This window comes from Ips typographus, linkage group LG12 (assembly GCF_016097725.1).
Source record: "Ips typographus isolate SLU linkage group LG12, UJ_Ityp_2.0, whole genome shotgun sequence".
Lineage (NCBI taxonomy): Eukaryota > Metazoa > Arthropoda > Insecta > Coleoptera > Curculionidae > Ips > Ips typographus.
The window spans coordinates 78,550-93,252 of record NC_138433.1 but is presented as its reverse complement, the minus strand read 5'-3'; the positions used below and the strand labels follow the sequence as shown (position 1 = coordinate 93,252).

At 38.8% G+C, this 14,703-nt stretch overlaps 3 protein-coding genes across 4 annotated transcripts; 1 reads left to right on the top strand and 2 right to left on the bottom strand.

Annotated features, from left to right (window-relative positions):
* Window positions 1–12: 12 nt before the first annotated feature.
* Ostgamma (oligosaccharide transferase gamma subunit) lies at window positions 13–1,804 on the bottom strand. The gene is made up of 7 exons (XM_081991240.1): window positions 1,600–1,804; window positions 1,375–1,547; window positions 1,154–1,271; window positions 895–1,035; window positions 415–706; window positions 177–342; window positions 13–116 (listed from the first exon to the last, which is right to left on the bottom strand). Exons 1-7 carry the CDS (start codon window positions 1,684–1,686, stop codon window positions 101–103), a joined length of 993 nt encoding a protein of 330 aa, XP_081847366.1. The 5' UTR covers window positions 1,687–1,804; the 3' UTR covers window positions 13–100.
* Window positions 1,805–2,243: 439 nt separating this feature from the next.
* LOC145736812 (putative E3 ubiquitin-protein ligase UBR7) lies at window positions 2,244–10,240 on the top strand. The gene is made up of 4 exons (XM_081991239.1): window positions 2,244–2,589; window positions 2,645–3,044; window positions 9,445–9,626; window positions 9,743–10,240. The coding sequence occupies exons 1-4, from the start codon at window positions 2,392–2,394 to the stop codon at window positions 10,097–10,099; spliced, it is 1,137 nt and encodes a 378-aa protein (XP_081847365.1). The 5' UTR covers window positions 2,244–2,391; the 3' UTR covers window positions 10,100–10,240.
* Window positions 10,181–14,321, bottom strand: 7B2 (Secretogranin_V domain-containing protein 7B2). 2 transcript variants are annotated; one of them, XM_081991241.1, is made up of 6 exons: window positions 14,252–14,321; window positions 13,545–13,632; window positions 13,324–13,490; window positions 13,067–13,272; window positions 10,363–10,538; window positions 10,181–10,307 (listed from the first exon to the last, which is right to left on the bottom strand). In XM_081991241.1, the coding sequence occupies exons 2-6, from the start codon at window positions 13,611–13,613 to the stop codon at window positions 10,233–10,235; spliced, it is 693 nt and encodes a 230-aa protein (XP_081847367.1). In that variant the 5' UTR covers window positions 13,614–13,632; window positions 14,252–14,321; the 3' UTR covers window positions 10,181–10,232. The 2 variants fall into 2 exon arrangements, with proteins under 2 accessions (XP_081847367.1, XP_081847368.1); XM_081991242.1 differs by having other exon boundaries at window positions 13,545–13,622; window positions 14,252–14,287.
* Window positions 14,322–14,703: the final 382 nt, after the last annotated feature.

Here is a 14,703-nt window from a genome sequence, read left to right as displayed (position 1 = left end):
GAAAGTAAGGAAAAAACAACACAAATCATATATTTTTTAAAAAAAGTTAGGTCCTACAATGACAAGTAAACTGTCAACTTAAACGTCAACCGATTGACATTTATCTGAACAGGAAACTGCAAACAAAAATCAATCAACTAAACTTCAATTACTGTGACATTTCTTGTTGAACTTACCTGTAGGGATAACCGTGAGTTTTGGTCCTAAAAATGGACAAAAGCAGAGAAAAGAACACGGAAATCAAGCTCAGACCGATAATGGCCTGAATTTTGCGTCTTTTCGTTTCGACTTTGCCTCTGGCGGCCTCTGTCATGAAAATAATTCCAATCACGACAGCAGCGTCTGTTTTGACTACGTTAAGGAAGAATTATCGCATATCCAGTGTCATCTCTAAACGTATACAAAAAAGGATACTCAAAGCCATTATAATGTACGTTTCCACCACAAACTGCCCCTGGGAACTACCGTGTATGTAAGCGGTTTGGCCTTCCTGATTACGGTGCATAAATGGCGGACCTCTAATATGGTTCCACATTTGTCCCGACGTCATTGCGAAACAAAAGAACAAAGCCCAAGCGCCCCATATGGTTTTGTTGTACAGGAATTCCAAATTGTTGCGGCGTATGTACAGGAAACCTCCAATAAACATGACCAACAGTACCAGCGATAAGGTACCGGAATAGTTTGGCGGGCGCAGAACGCGAATCTACACCAAAAGTTACGTAAAAATGACACCTAATAAGTAACGGGTGTACAATAATTGTTATGAAGTTGGCTGTGGTTTGAAATGACAGCTGACATATAATAATTGTTTGCAACGCTATCTAAGACATACGTTTTTTGTGACAATTGCCATCCATCAGGTGACCTGACCATAATAATTATTAACTATACCTGAACGTCGGTTCTTTCGTGGATCCAACGTGCAATAGCTTCAGCTCCAAAGCCTACACGTTGTATGTCTAAAGTGTCGGCCGCCTTTGGTTTACCTTTTGCTGGGAAATGAACAAACACCGGGGCCGTGTTCAATTTCATCTACGAAATTAAATTAAGGCTCCGCTAAAACACTTTAACGTCACCATGACGTAATTTGACAGTTGGCCCAAACACTGTGTTGTTAAACTACGTCATCGTGACGTCGGCATAAACTCACCATTTGGAATACATCTGATCCCTCATCAAAGTCTACCATAGCAAAAAACAATTTAGTACTTTGAGAGGGGTTATATCTAGCTGAGTTGGCAACAATGGTGAATTCATTACTAGCCTGCCTGAAATCCAACCATTTTTGTGTTAAAAATTTATAAATAAATAAAATCAACAACAACGTGTATTGTCCTAAATGGGGGTACTACATTCTAGGGCTTAACTTACCGACAAACCATACACTCTCGTTGAGGGGCCAACGCCGTAAACATAACCACAACCGAATAGTTTCTGGGGGTGGCTTTCACAAATTCCTTAAATTTATTGCCATTGAACCGTAACACGGACTTTTTGCTGGCCAGGTCCGTGAGCTGCTGCACTCTCTCGTTGAGGGACGAGCCCTGAAATAGATCGTTTTGCGGGCCTTTTCTTGACTGAAACCGCAAATCTTACCGGTTTCTTTCCTTGGGTTTCTGCATGATACACCAAGACGCTAATCAAAAGTAGAATAGGAAATAGTTTGCCGCTTATTAAAGCCATTTTATTTAGGACCACCAGTATAATCAATGCTACAAGCTACTAATCTTTAGTACACATTAAAAAAGATAACTTGAAGAGGTACACGACTGCACAAATCACAAATTGACACAACACAACATATAAAAAGTAAGGTTAGGAAATTATGAATTTGTGAAAATGTTAACAGAAAAATAAAAAGAAAGAGTGGGAGGAGGTACAAAAAAAACCATTTAACTGATTTAAAGTATTTTTAATATCGTAATACAAAATATAATTGTAGTTTTATTAAAAATTGTAAAAATTACAGGTGGCAACGTAGCAAAAACTAACTAGTGGCAACGCCGCTGCATAACGTTAATTGTCAAACATCAGTGCCATTAACAGTGTTGCCGGTTACAACTCAGTGAAAGTCTGCTAATTAGTGCTAATGGGTTGTCTGTGGCTCGTGGTACTTTTGTAAAACCTGTTGAAATATATAATTTTGCACGTCCAATACCTGTAATAATTGTACTGACTAAAGTAACAATTAAAAGTAATTTTAACAACCAAATTTGGCAACACTGTTCAATATTTGACTTTTGCTTGAAAAAAAAAACAATTTTCAGTATTCCATTCTCCAGGTAAACTGTTTGTTGCACGGATGTAATTTTAAGCTTTTTTTTATACAACTAACGTGTTTTTTAATTAAAATTGTATTCCTGTACCCAAATTTGTTGTGTGATTAAAATGTCCGACATCGTCAACGAACCAGTGCCGGTAGAAGGTGATTTGGAACCGGAAATTCAGGACAAATCCCAAGAACCGGAAGATTCCGATGTGGTCACTCTCACCCTGAACGACGTTTTAGAACTCGAGGATGAACTTATAGAGAATACTGCTGCCGTTTTAGGGGCTGCAAACGATAAAGTTTGCTCCTACAATGAGGTAAACAAGGTCTTTGTCACAATTGGCGGGAATACACTGGTTTAACCTTTTTTAGGGCTATTTAAAGCGTCAGGCCCTGTATTCTTGTCTAACGTGCATTCCGCAAGCTAAGGACGACCCAGAAAAAGCGGGTGGTGTTTGTCTGGCCTGTTGCTATCATTGTCACGATGGGCACGATCTGATTGAACTCTACACAAAACGAAACTTTCGGTGTGATTGCGGCAACAACAAATTTGCCGATTCCAATACTAAATGTACCCTCAACGCCGATAAAACTGATTTAAACGATTTGAATGCTTACAATCAAAACTTTTCTGGCACTTACTGTGTCTGTCACCGGCCCTATCCCGATCCAGAGGACCCAATTCCAGACGAGATGATTCAGTGCATTATTTGTGAAGATTGGTATCATTCACGACATTTGGGTGTGGAAGTGCCAGAAGATAACTTTGCTGGTAAGGTGTTATAAATAAACCATAGAGAACATTTAGATTTACATGTCAATTGAGCCTCATTCGTTTTCAAGCTCCCAGGAGCGAGCAGAGCGTGTTTGACGTCACGATGACGTAATTTAGCAAAACCATAATTTAACCAACTGTCAAATTACGTCATTGTGACGTCAAAAACGCTCTGCTGGCTCCTGGGAGCTTGAAAACAAAGGCGGCCTTGAAGTCACCTTTTTGGCAGATTGGACATAGCTATTGTGATAATTTTTCACTTTGCATGGCACACTAGATATGTTTTGCTAAGCCAATTTACATTTAACAACAAAAGCTCTAAAATAGTTTACTCCCTAATTTGACAAGTACTCCCTTTTTAGACACCCGCGGCTTTCACCCTAATTTACTACCTTACTTGACAAGATACGTCAAAATGTCATAGAAAACAAAAGATAGAGCAGATTTCAAGCTTTCCAAAAATATGCCCACATGAGTTGATTGATCATACCGTTTGTCCGCTAGAGGGCGTTAAAGTTCTTTTACCATAAAATCACATATTTTGAGACACACCTTGCTTTGACCCTAAATCACTCCCTTATTTGACAAGTTACGTCAAAATGTCATGGAAAACAAAAGATAGAGCAGATTTCAAGCTTTCCAAAAATATCCCCACATGAGTTGATTGGTCATTCCGTTTGTCCGCTAGAGGGCGTCAAAGTTGCTTTACCATAAAATCGCACATTTTTAGACACCCGCTGCTTTCACCCTAATTTACTCCCTTACTTGACAAGTTACGTCAAAATGTCATAGAAAACAAAAGATAGTGCAGATTACAAGCTTTCCAAAGATATCTCCACATGAGTTGATTGGTCATACCGTTTGTCCGCTAGAGGGCGTCAAAGTAGCTTCACCATAAAATCGCACATTTTTAGACACCCGCTGCTTTCAGCCTAATTTACTCCCTTACTTGATAAGATACGTCAAAATGTCATAGAAAACAAAAGATAGTGCAGATTACAAGCTTTCCAAAGATATCTCCACATGAGTTGATTGGTCATACCGTTTGTCCGCTAGAGGGCGTCAAAGTAGCTTCACCATAAAATCGCACATTTTTAGACACCCGCTGCTTTCACCCTAATTTACTCCCTTACTTGACAAGATACGTCAAAATGTCATAGAAAACAAAAGATAGCGCAGATTACAAGCTTTCCAAAAATATCCCCACATGAGTTGATTGGTCATACCGTTGGTCCGCTAGAGGGCGTCAAAGTTGCTTCACAATAAAATCACTAATTTTTTGACACCCGCTGCTTTCATCCTAATTTACTCCCTTACTTGACAAGTTACGTCAAAATGTCATAGAAAACAAAAGATAGTGCAGATTACAAGCTTTCCAAAGATATCTCCACATGAGTTGATTGGTCATACCGTTTGTCCGCTAGAGGGCGTCAAAGTAGCTTCACCATAAAATCGCACATTTTTAGACACCCGCGGCTTTCACCCTAATTTACTCCCTTACTTGACAAGATACGTCAAAATGTCATAGAAAACAAAAGATAGAGCAGATTTCAAGCTTTCCAAAAATATGCCCACATGAGTTGATTGATCATACCGTTTGTCCGCTAGAGGGCGTTAAAGTTATTTTACCATAAAATCACATATTTTGAGACACACCTTGCTTTGACCCTAAATCACTCCCTTATTTGACAAGTTACGTCAAAATGTCATGGAAAACAAAAGATAGAGCAGATTTCAAGCTTTCCAAAAATATCCCCACATGAGTTGATTGGTCATTCCGTTTGTCCGCTAGAGGGCGTCAAAGTTGCTTTACCATAAAATCGCACATTTTTAGACACCCGCTGCTTTCACCCTAATTTACTCCCTTACTTGACAAGTTACGTCAAAATGTCATAGAAAACAAAAGATAGTGCAGATTACAAGCTTTCCAAAGATATCTCCACATGAGTTGATTGGTCATACCGTTTGTCCGCTAGAGGGCGTCAAAGTAGCTTCACCATAAAATCGCACATTTTTAGACACCCGCTGCTTTCAGCCTAATTTACTCCCTTACTTGATAAGATACGTCAAAATGTCATAGAAAACAAAAGATAGTGCAGATTTCAAGCTTTCCAAAAATATCCCCACATGAGTTGATTGGTCATTCCGTTTGTCCGCTAGAGGGCGTCAAAGTTGCTTCACAATAAAATCACTATTTTTAGACACCCGCTGCTTTCACCCTAATTTACTCCCTTACTTGACAAGATACGTCAAAATGTCATAGAAAACAAAAGATAGAGCAGATTTCAAGCTTTCCAAAAATATCCCCACATGAGTTGATTGGTCATTCCGTTTGTCCGCTAGAGGGCGTCAAAGTTGCTTTACCATAAAATCGCACATTTTTAGACACCCGCTGCTTTCACCCTAATTTACTCCCTTACTTGACAAGTTACGTCAAAATGTCATAGAAAACAAAAGATAGTGCAGATTACAAGCTTTCCAAAGATATCTCCACATGAGTTGATTGGTCATACCGTTTGTCCGCTAGAGGGCGTCAAAGTAGCTTCACCATAAAATCGCACATTTTTAGACACCCGCTGCTTTCAGCCTAATTTACTCCCTTACTTGATAAGATACGTCAAAATGTCATAGAAAACAAAAGATAGTGCAGATTTCAAGCTTTCCAAAAATATCCCCACATGAGTTGATTGGTCATTCCGTTTGTCCGCTAGAGGGCGTTAAAGTTGCTTTACCATAAAATCGCACATTTTTAGACACCCGCTGCTTTCACCCTAGTTTACTCCCTTACTTGACAAGTTACGTCAAAATGTCATAGAAAACAAAAGATAGTGCAGATTACAAGCTTTCCAAAGATATCTCCACATGAGTTGATTGGTCATACCGTTTGTCCGCTAGAGGGCGTCAAAGTAGCTTCACCATAAAATCGCACATTTTTAGACACCCGCTGCTTTCAGCCTAATTTACTCCCTTACTTGATAAGATACGTCAAAATGTCATAGAAAACAAAAGATAGTGCAGATTACAAGCTTTCCAAAGATATCTCCACATGAGTTGATTGGTCATACCGTTTGTCCGCTAGAGGGCGTCAAAGTAGCTTCACCATAAAATCGCACATTTTTAGACACCCGCGGCTTTCACCCTAATTTACTCCCTTACTTGACAAGATACGTCAAAATGTCATAGAAAACAAAAGATAGAGCAGATTTCAAGCTTTCCAAAAATATGCCCACATGAGTTGATTGATCATACCGTTTGTCCGCTAGAGGGCGTTAAAGTTATTTTACCATAAAATCACATATTTTGAGACACACCTTGCTTTGACCCTAAATCACTCCCTTATTTGACAAGTTACGTCAAAATGTCATGGAAAACAAAAGATAGAGCAGATTTCAAGCTTTCCAAAAATATCCCCACATGAGTTGATTGGTCATTCCGTTTGTCCGCTAGAGGGCGTCAAAGTTGCTTTACCATAAAATCGCACATTTTTAGACACCCGCTGCTTTCACCCTAATTTACTCCCTTACTTGACAAGTTACGTCAAAATGTCATAGAAAACAAAAGATAGTGCAGATTACAAGCTTTCCAAAGATATCTCCACATGAGTTGATTGGTCATACCGTTTGTCCGCTAGAGGGCGTCAAAGTAGCTTCACCATAAAATCGCACATTTTTAGACACCCGCTGCTTTCAGCCTAATTTACTCCCTTACTTGATAAGATACGTCAAAATGTCATAGAAAACAAAAGATAGTGCAGATTTCAAGCTTTCCAAAAATATCCCCACATGAGTTGATTGGTCATTCCGTTTGTCCGCTAGAGGGCGTCAAAGTTGCTTCACAATAAAATCACTATTTTTAGACACCCGCTGCTTTCACCCTAATTTACTCCCTTACTTGACAAGATACGTCAAAATGTCATAGAAAACAAAAGATAGAGCAGATTTCAAGCTTTCCAAAAATATCCCCACATGAGTTGATTGGTCATTCCGTTTGTCCGCTAGAGGGCGTCAAAGTTGCTTTACCATAAAATCGCACATTTTTAGACACCCGCTGCTTTCACCCTAATTTACTCCCTTACTTGACAAGTTACGTCAAAATGTCATAGAAAACAAAAGATAGTGCAGATTACAAGCTTTCCAAAGATATCTCCACATGAGTTGATTGGTCATACCGTTTGTCCGCTAGAGGGCGTCAAAGTAGCTTCACCATAAAATCGCACATTTTTAGACACCCGCTGCTTTCAGCCTAATTTACTCCCTTACTTGATAAGATACGTCAAAATGTCATAGAAAACAAAAGATAGTGCAGATTTCAAGCTTTCCAAAAATATCCCCACATGAGTTGATTGGTCATTCCGTTTGTCCGCTAGAGGGCGTTAAAGTTGCTTTACCATAAAATCGCACATTTTTAGACACCCGCTGCTTTCACCCTAGTTTACTCCCTTACTTGACAAGTTACGTCAAAATGTCATAGAAAACAAAAGATAGTGCAGATTACAAGCTTTCCAAAGATATCTCCACATGAGTTGATTGGTCATACCGTTTGTCCGCTAGAGGGCGTCAAAGTAGCTTCACCATAAAATCGCACATTTTTAGACACCCGCTGCTTTCAGCCTAATTTACTCCCTTACTTGATAAGATACGTCAAAATGTCATAGAAAACAAAAGATAGTGCAGATTACAAGCTTTCCAAAGATATCTCCACATGAGTTGATTGGTCATACCGTTTGTCCGCTAGAGGGCGTCAAAGTAGCTTCACCATAAAATCGCACATTTTTAGACACCCGCTGCTTTCACCCTAATTTACTCCCTTACTTGACAAGATACGTCAAAATGTCATAGAAAACAAAAGATAGCGCAGATTACAAGCTTTCCAAAAATATCCCCACATGAGTTGATTGGTCATACCGTTGGTCCGCTAGAGGGCGTCAAAGTTGCTTCACAATAAAATCACTAATTTTTTGACACCCGCTGCTTTCATCCTAATTTACTCCCTTACTTGACAAGTTACGTCAAAATGTCATAGAAAACAAAAGATAGTGCAGATTACAAGCTTTCCAAAGATATCTCCACATGAGTTGATTGGTCATACCGTTTGTCCGCTAGAGGGCGTCAAAGTAGCTTCACCATAAAATCGCACATTTTTAGACACCCGCGGCTTTCACCCTAATTTACTCCCTTACTTGACAAGATACGTCAAAATGTCATAGAAAACAAAAGATAGAGCAGATTTCAAGCTTTCCAAAAATATGCCCACATGAGTTGATTGATCATACCGTTTGTCCGCTAGAGGGCGTTAAAGTTCTTTTACCATAAAATCACATATTTTGAGACACACCTTGCTTTGACCCTAAATCACTCCCTTATTTGACAAGTTACGTCAAAATGTCATGGAAAACAAAAGATAGAGCAGATTTCAAGCTTTCCAAAAATATCCCCACATGAGTTGATTGGTCATTCCGTTTGTCCGCTAGAGGGCGTCAAAGTTGCTTTACCATAAAATCGCACATTTTTAGACACCCGCTGCTTTCACCCTAATTTACTCCCTTACTTGACAAGTTACGTCAAAATGTCATAGAAAACAAAAGATAGTGCAGATTACAAGCTTTCCAAAGATATCTCCACATGAGTTGATTGGTCATACCGTTTGTCCGCTAGAGGGCGTCAAAGTAGCTTCACCATAAAATCGCACATTTTTAGACACCCGCTGCTTTCAGCCTAATTTACTCCCTTACTTGATAAGATACGTCAAAATGTCATAGAAAACAAAAGATAGTGCAGATTTCAAGCTTTCCAAAAATATCCCCACATGAGTTGATTGGTCATTCCGTTTGTCCGCTAGAGGGCGTCAAAGTAGCTTCACCATAAAATCGCACATTTTTAGACACCCGCGGCTTTCACCCTAATTTACTCCCTTACTTGATAAGATACGTCAAAATGTCATAGAAAACAAAAGATAGTGCAGATTTCAAGCTTTCCAAAAATATCCCCACATGAGTTGATTGGTCATACCGTTGGTCCGCTAGAGGGCGTCAAAGTTGCTTCACAATAAAATTACTATTTTTAGACACCCGCTGCTTTCACCCTAATTTACTCCCTTACTTGACAAGATACGTCAAAATGTCATAGAAAACAAAAGATAGCGCAGATTACAAGCTTTCCAAAAATATCCCCACATGAGTTGATTGGTCATACCGTTGGTCCGCTAGAGGGCGTCAAAGTTGCTTCACAATAAAATCACTAATTTTTAGACACCCGCTGCTTTCATCCTAATTTACTCTCTTACTTGACAAGATACGTCAAAAGTAGCTTTTGAACAAATGTCAAATTTTGTGTGTCAAGATGCAGATCTAGTTTTATAATGTTTTCTATGAAATAAACATGTTTGTTATTAACCACAGAAATGACTTGCCAGCAGTGCATTACCAAGCACGATTTCCTGCTGCATTACGACGCTTTAACTGTTTCGAATGCTGCGCAGGAAGAAATGGACGTTGTCAGCGTTACGGAGGAGACAAACGGTGCCGACTGCAAGAAACCCAAAGACAAGTCTGATAAAATCACCGCCAAGTTTTGGCTTGAGGTTCGTACAATTTTTCCACTGTCACACGTCACAATGACGTTGACTTGACAATTGGTCCAGCTATTGTTTTGTCAAATTACGTCATCGTGACGTCTCTGTTGCAATATAATTTACAGACAACTTGGAGAAAACAGCTGTGCACTTGCGATGAGTGCTTAAAAATGTACGAAAACGAAGAGGTCGCGTTCCTGTTGGACCACGAGGATCCGGTTCATTTGTACGAAGAGAAAAGCAAAGCCAAGGCTCAAGCTGTGGTGGAGGATCAGAATAACAAATTGATGAACTCCATGGACAGGGTTCAGTTGATTGAAGCAATCACCGGCTATAACGAGTTGAAGGAGAATCTGGGAGAGTATTTGAGGAAGTTTGCGGAGAATAAGAAAGTGGTTCGTGCCGAAGATATTAAAGAATTTTTTGAAGGAATGCAGGCGCGTAAAAAGGCCAGAATTGACATTCCTTACAATTGCCGTTAGTGTTTTATTTATTTTTTATTATTTATACTAATTTTATCTACTTAACCTCAAATGGATGATGGAAAAATAAAATTGCAGCAGTTAATTTATTGATTTTATTGGTTCTAGACATTTCTGCGAATAAATAACTGATTTAAAACATGTTGTTGCCTTTCTTGGCTGCCACTGGCAGTTTTTCACCGGTCAAAAAGGGATTTGTCTTCACACTCTGAAACCGTGATTAATCAGCAATATTTCAAAAAAAAAAAAGACTAAAAAGTCACCTTCAGAGACTGTTGCAGCAAACGGCTAAATTCCATCTGGTCATCCACCGCCAACGGGTTGCCAGCGCTGGGACAGTCAAACATGTGCTCGGTGTCGCACATGCAATCTTGCAGAGCTTGATAGTTTCTGCTAAAGGTGGCGCTGTTTTCGAAATCCTCCATACAGCCTTGTTCCTCTAAAAATTGCGTACAAATCACGACTTCGTGTAGGATTAGCGCCAGTCACGGACTGTCATCGTAGAAAACATTGGCCGCATTCGTTTTCAAGCTGCTTGGAGCGAGCAGAGCGTTTTTCACGTCACAATGACGTAATTTGACAGTTGGTTAAATAATGCTTTTTGCTAAATTACGTCATCGTAACGTTAAAAACGCGCTGCTCGTTCCATGGAGCTTGAAAACGAATGAGGTCATTATAAATCTAGATTTACGTGGCAATGGAACTGTTTGAAGTCGGGTTTTTTTGACAGATTGTGTGACTATTATGATAATTTCTACGCGAGAAGGCGCTTTGCAAATGGCGGCCTGTAATGCCATTTTCTAAGCAACTTTGACGCCCAATCAACTCATGGGGGGATATTTTTAGAAAGCTTGAAATCTGCTCTATTTTTTGTTTTCTATGACATTTTGACGTAACTTGTCAAGTAAAGGAGTAATTTAGGGTCAAAGCAACGAGTGTCACAAAATATGTGATTTTATGTTGATAGAATTTTAACGCCCTCTGGCGGCCAAACGGTGTTATCAATCAACTCATGTGGGGATATTTTTAGAAAGCTTGAAATCTGCTCTATTTTTTGTTTTCTATGACATTTTGACGTAACTTGTCAAATAAAGGAGTAATTTAGGGTCAAAGCAACGAGTGTCACAAAATATGTGATTTTATGATAAAAGAATTTTAACGCCCTCTGGCGGCCAAACGGTGTTATCAATCAACTCATGTGGGGATATTTTTAGAAAGCTTGAAATCTGCTCTATTTTTTGTTTTCTATGACATTTTGACGTAACTTGTCAAATAAAGGAGTAATTTAGGGTCAAAGCAACGAGTGTCACAAAATATGTGATTTTATGGTGAAAGAATTTTAACGCCCTCTGGCGGCCAAACGGTGTTATCAATCAACTCATGTGGGGATATTTTTAGAAAAGCTTGAAATCTGCTCTATCTTTTGTTTTCTATGACATTTTGACGTAACTTGTCAAGTAAGGGAGTAATTTAGGGTCAAAGCAACGAGTGTCACAAAATATGTGATTTTATGATGAAAGAATTTTAACGCCCTCTAGCGGCCAAACGGTGTTATCAATCAACTAATGTGGGGATATTTTTAGAAAGCTTGAAATCTGCTCTATTTTTTGTTTTCTATGACATTTTGACGTAACTTGTCAAGTAAAGGAGTAATTTAGGGTCAAAGCAACGAGTGTCACAAAATATGTGATTTTATGTTGAAAGAATTTTAACGCCCTCTAGCGGCCAAACGGTGTTATCAATCAACTCATGTGGGGATATTTTTAGAAAGCTTGAAATCTGCTCTATCTTTTGTTTTCTATGACATTTTGACGTAACTTGTCAAATAAAGGAGTAATTTAGGATCAAAGCAACGAGTGTCACAAAATATGTGATTTTATGTTGAAAGAATTTTAACGCCCTCTAGCGGCCAAACGGTGTTATCAATCAACTCATGTGGAGATATTTTTGGAAAGCTTGAAGTCTGCTCTATCTTTTGTTTTCTATGACATTTTGACGTAACTTGTCAAGTAAAGGAGTAATTTAGGGTCAAAGCAACGAGTGTCACGAAATATGTGATTTTATGGTGAAAGAATTTTAACGCCCTCTGGCGGCCAAACGGTGTTATCAATCAACTCATGTGGGGATATTTTTAGAAAGCTTGAAATCTGCTCTATCTTTTGTTTTCTATGACATTTTGACGTAACTTGTCAAATAAAGGAGTAATTTAGGATCAAAGCAACGGGTGTCACAAAATATGTGATTTTATGTTGAAAGAATTTTAACGCCCTCTGGCGGCCAAACGGTGTTATCAATCAACTCATGTGGGGATATTTTTAGAAAGCTTGAAATCTGCTCTATTTTTTGTTTTCTATGACATTTTGACGTAACTTGTCAAGTAAGGGAGTAATTTAGGGTCAAAGCAACGAGTGTCACAAAATATGTGATTTTATGATGAAAGAATTTTAACGCCCTCTAGCGGCCAAACGGTGTTATCAATCAACTCATGTGGAGATATTTTTGGAAAGCTTGAAGTCTGCTCTATCTTTTGTTTTCTATGACATTTTGACGTAACTTGTCAAGTAAGGGAGTAATTTAGGGTCAAAGCAACGAGTGTCACAAAATATGTGATTTTATGTTGAAAGAATTTTAACGCCCTCTGGCGGCCAAACGGTGTTATCAATCAACTCATGTGGGGATATTTTTAGAAAGCTTGAAATCTGCTCTATCTTTTGTTTTCTATGACATTTTGACGTAATTTGTCAAGTAAGGGAGTAATTTAGGGTCAAAAAGCATGCTATTTTTGCAAAAAGTGCAATTTTGGCAATTTTTAATTTTGCTCCAGGACGGTTCCAATGCACACCAAAGGGCATATTTATACCAAATTAGGTGAATTAAGTACAAAAAAAGCACTTTCCTATTTAAGACAGAGATCTAGATTTACAAGGTTTTCTATGATTACCATCTGGGTGAAGTATAAAGGTTTACCTGTATAATCAACAGGACAAGGATTTGGTGGATTACAATAAGCGGGCAACGAAGAGTCGGTTTTGATTTCCTGTTTGGATAGTTTCATGCCGTGGCCTAGAATTTGATTGCCATCTCCTGCTCCCCCCGAAATGTACTGATTGCCCCACAAACTGCTGTGCTGCAAATACTCTTGGTCTCTGATACTCGGATACATGTTAACGTCACTAAAACAGCACCACTACTACCAAATTGCAAATAACAACAAACCTGTGTACCCTAAACTGTCATAATCTAGTGGAAACAATTGCTCTTCGTCAGAGTCCCCCAGAGCCCTAGTGTCTAAGGGCAGGCCATCGCTCAAGTCCAAATAAGAGACGTCGCCCCCTTTGTTTTTCAAATGGTTCAGCCAGCCACGAAGGATGATACCAGTCAGTAAACCTTCCTGGAAACATGACATTTTCTCAAAAGTGTTATACATATTTGGTTTGTTTGGTACCTTTCCACTCGGTATGTAGGCCAGAACGGCCGCAAAGGGAAGAATCATGAGAAATAACGTAGTTTTCATGTTGTCCTCCTGATAATACCTATAATTATCAAATCAAAAACTCTTTTACCTACCACCTCAGCGTAAATAGCTAATTACGCATAGTGTTTCGTTACGTAATGAACCTTTTTACGCACAGTTTTAAGATCGGCCACAAACTATACCTATATCGCTCTAATACTGACAATCATTGATTGTGTTTACATTTCTTCCTTTATCGTTCCAAATACTTTTTTACTCTGAATTATACATGAATTGCGAAAGCAGGACTTTCCATTTGGTCGTAGGTAAAGTATACTACGTCACACGTGCTCTAAAGCATTTTACGCACTCATGGAAATACACACACGCCGCTACGCGGCCTCGTGCGTAACTTATTCCATATCGTGGGTAAAATGCTTCTTACAGCACTAGTTACGTAATTCCCTAGTGGCCGTAACAAGTTGTGACAGCTGTCGTTTAACGTACCAGTGTTGCCACATTTGTCGTATTTTTAGATTGTAACGTTGAAACGAATTTAAGCCCCAACAATGTAACGTAGAATAAAGCGAAAATACAGTTGTAGCATGCAAATAGTGTTCTTAATCAAAATTGGTGTTTAAAAAATCAAATTCACTGGGTTTTCTGCTTAAAAAACGACTATTTAACGTGCAACTTACCCTGATAGAACACACGCCCTTCGCTAGCAGAGGCAATATGGCGGAAATCGATCAGTAAAAACTTGCGCAAACCAGAGACGATATACGATCATAATTTCCACAGCAATTTTCGCTTATCTGCTGTGCTATCAGTGTGGTATAACAAATCAAATAAAAAAGTTACAATCATTCAAAAATTGAAAAAAAATGTCGATTTTTGCATAAAGTTGTCATTTTTTGAAACTGCGTGAAATTTTCTTTAAAATGAGGTGCAAGTCAATATTTTGACAAAAAATTCAAAATGGCGGACTGGAAAGCCATTTTGTCTGTCATTTCTTGAAACTACGTGAAATTTCCTTTAAAATGAGGTGCAAGTCAATATTTTGGCAGAAAACTTAAAATGGCGGACTGGGACGCCATTTTGTCTGTCATTTATTGAAACTACGTAAAATTTCCTTTAAAATGAGGTGCAA

Bases quoted from the DNA above. Each gene is read 5' to 3' on its own strand.
- Ostgamma (XM_081991240.1), bottom strand. From the start codon at position 1,686: ATGGCTTTAATAAGCGGCAAACTATTTCCTATTCTACTTTTGATTAGC. The intron at 1,548-1,599 runs GTAAGATTTGCG...GATCTATTTCAG, and splicing joins AAACCCAAGGAAAGAAACCG to GGCTCGTCCCTCAACGAGAG. The intron at 1,036-1,153 runs GTGAGTTTATGC...TTAATTTCGTAG, and splicing joins GATCAGATGTATTCCAAATG to ATGAAATTGAACACGGCCCC.
- 7B2 (XM_081991241.1), bottom strand. From the start codon at position 13,613: ATGAAAACTACGTTATTTCTCATGATTCTTCCCTTTGCGGCCGTTCTG. The intron at 13,273-13,323 runs GTACACAGGTTT...GTGCTGTTTTAG, and splicing joins CTAGATTATGACAGTTTAGG to TGACGTTAACATGTATCCGA. The intron at 10,308-10,362 runs GTGACTTTTTAG...TCACGGTTTCAG, and splicing joins TGCTGCAACAGTCTCTGAAG to AGTGTGAAGACAAATCCCTT.
- LOC145736812 (XM_081991239.1), top strand. From the start codon at position 2,392: ATGTCCGACATCGTCAACGAACCAGTGCCGGTAGAAGGTGATTTGGAA. The intron at 2,590-2,644 runs GTAAACAAGGTC...AACCTTTTTTAG, and splicing joins AAGTTTGCTCCTACAATGAG to GGCTATTTAAAGCGTCAGGC. The intron at 3,045-9,444 runs GTAAGGTGTTAT...TATTAACCACAG, and splicing joins GCCAGAAGATAACTTTGCTG to AAATGACTTGCCAGCAGTGC.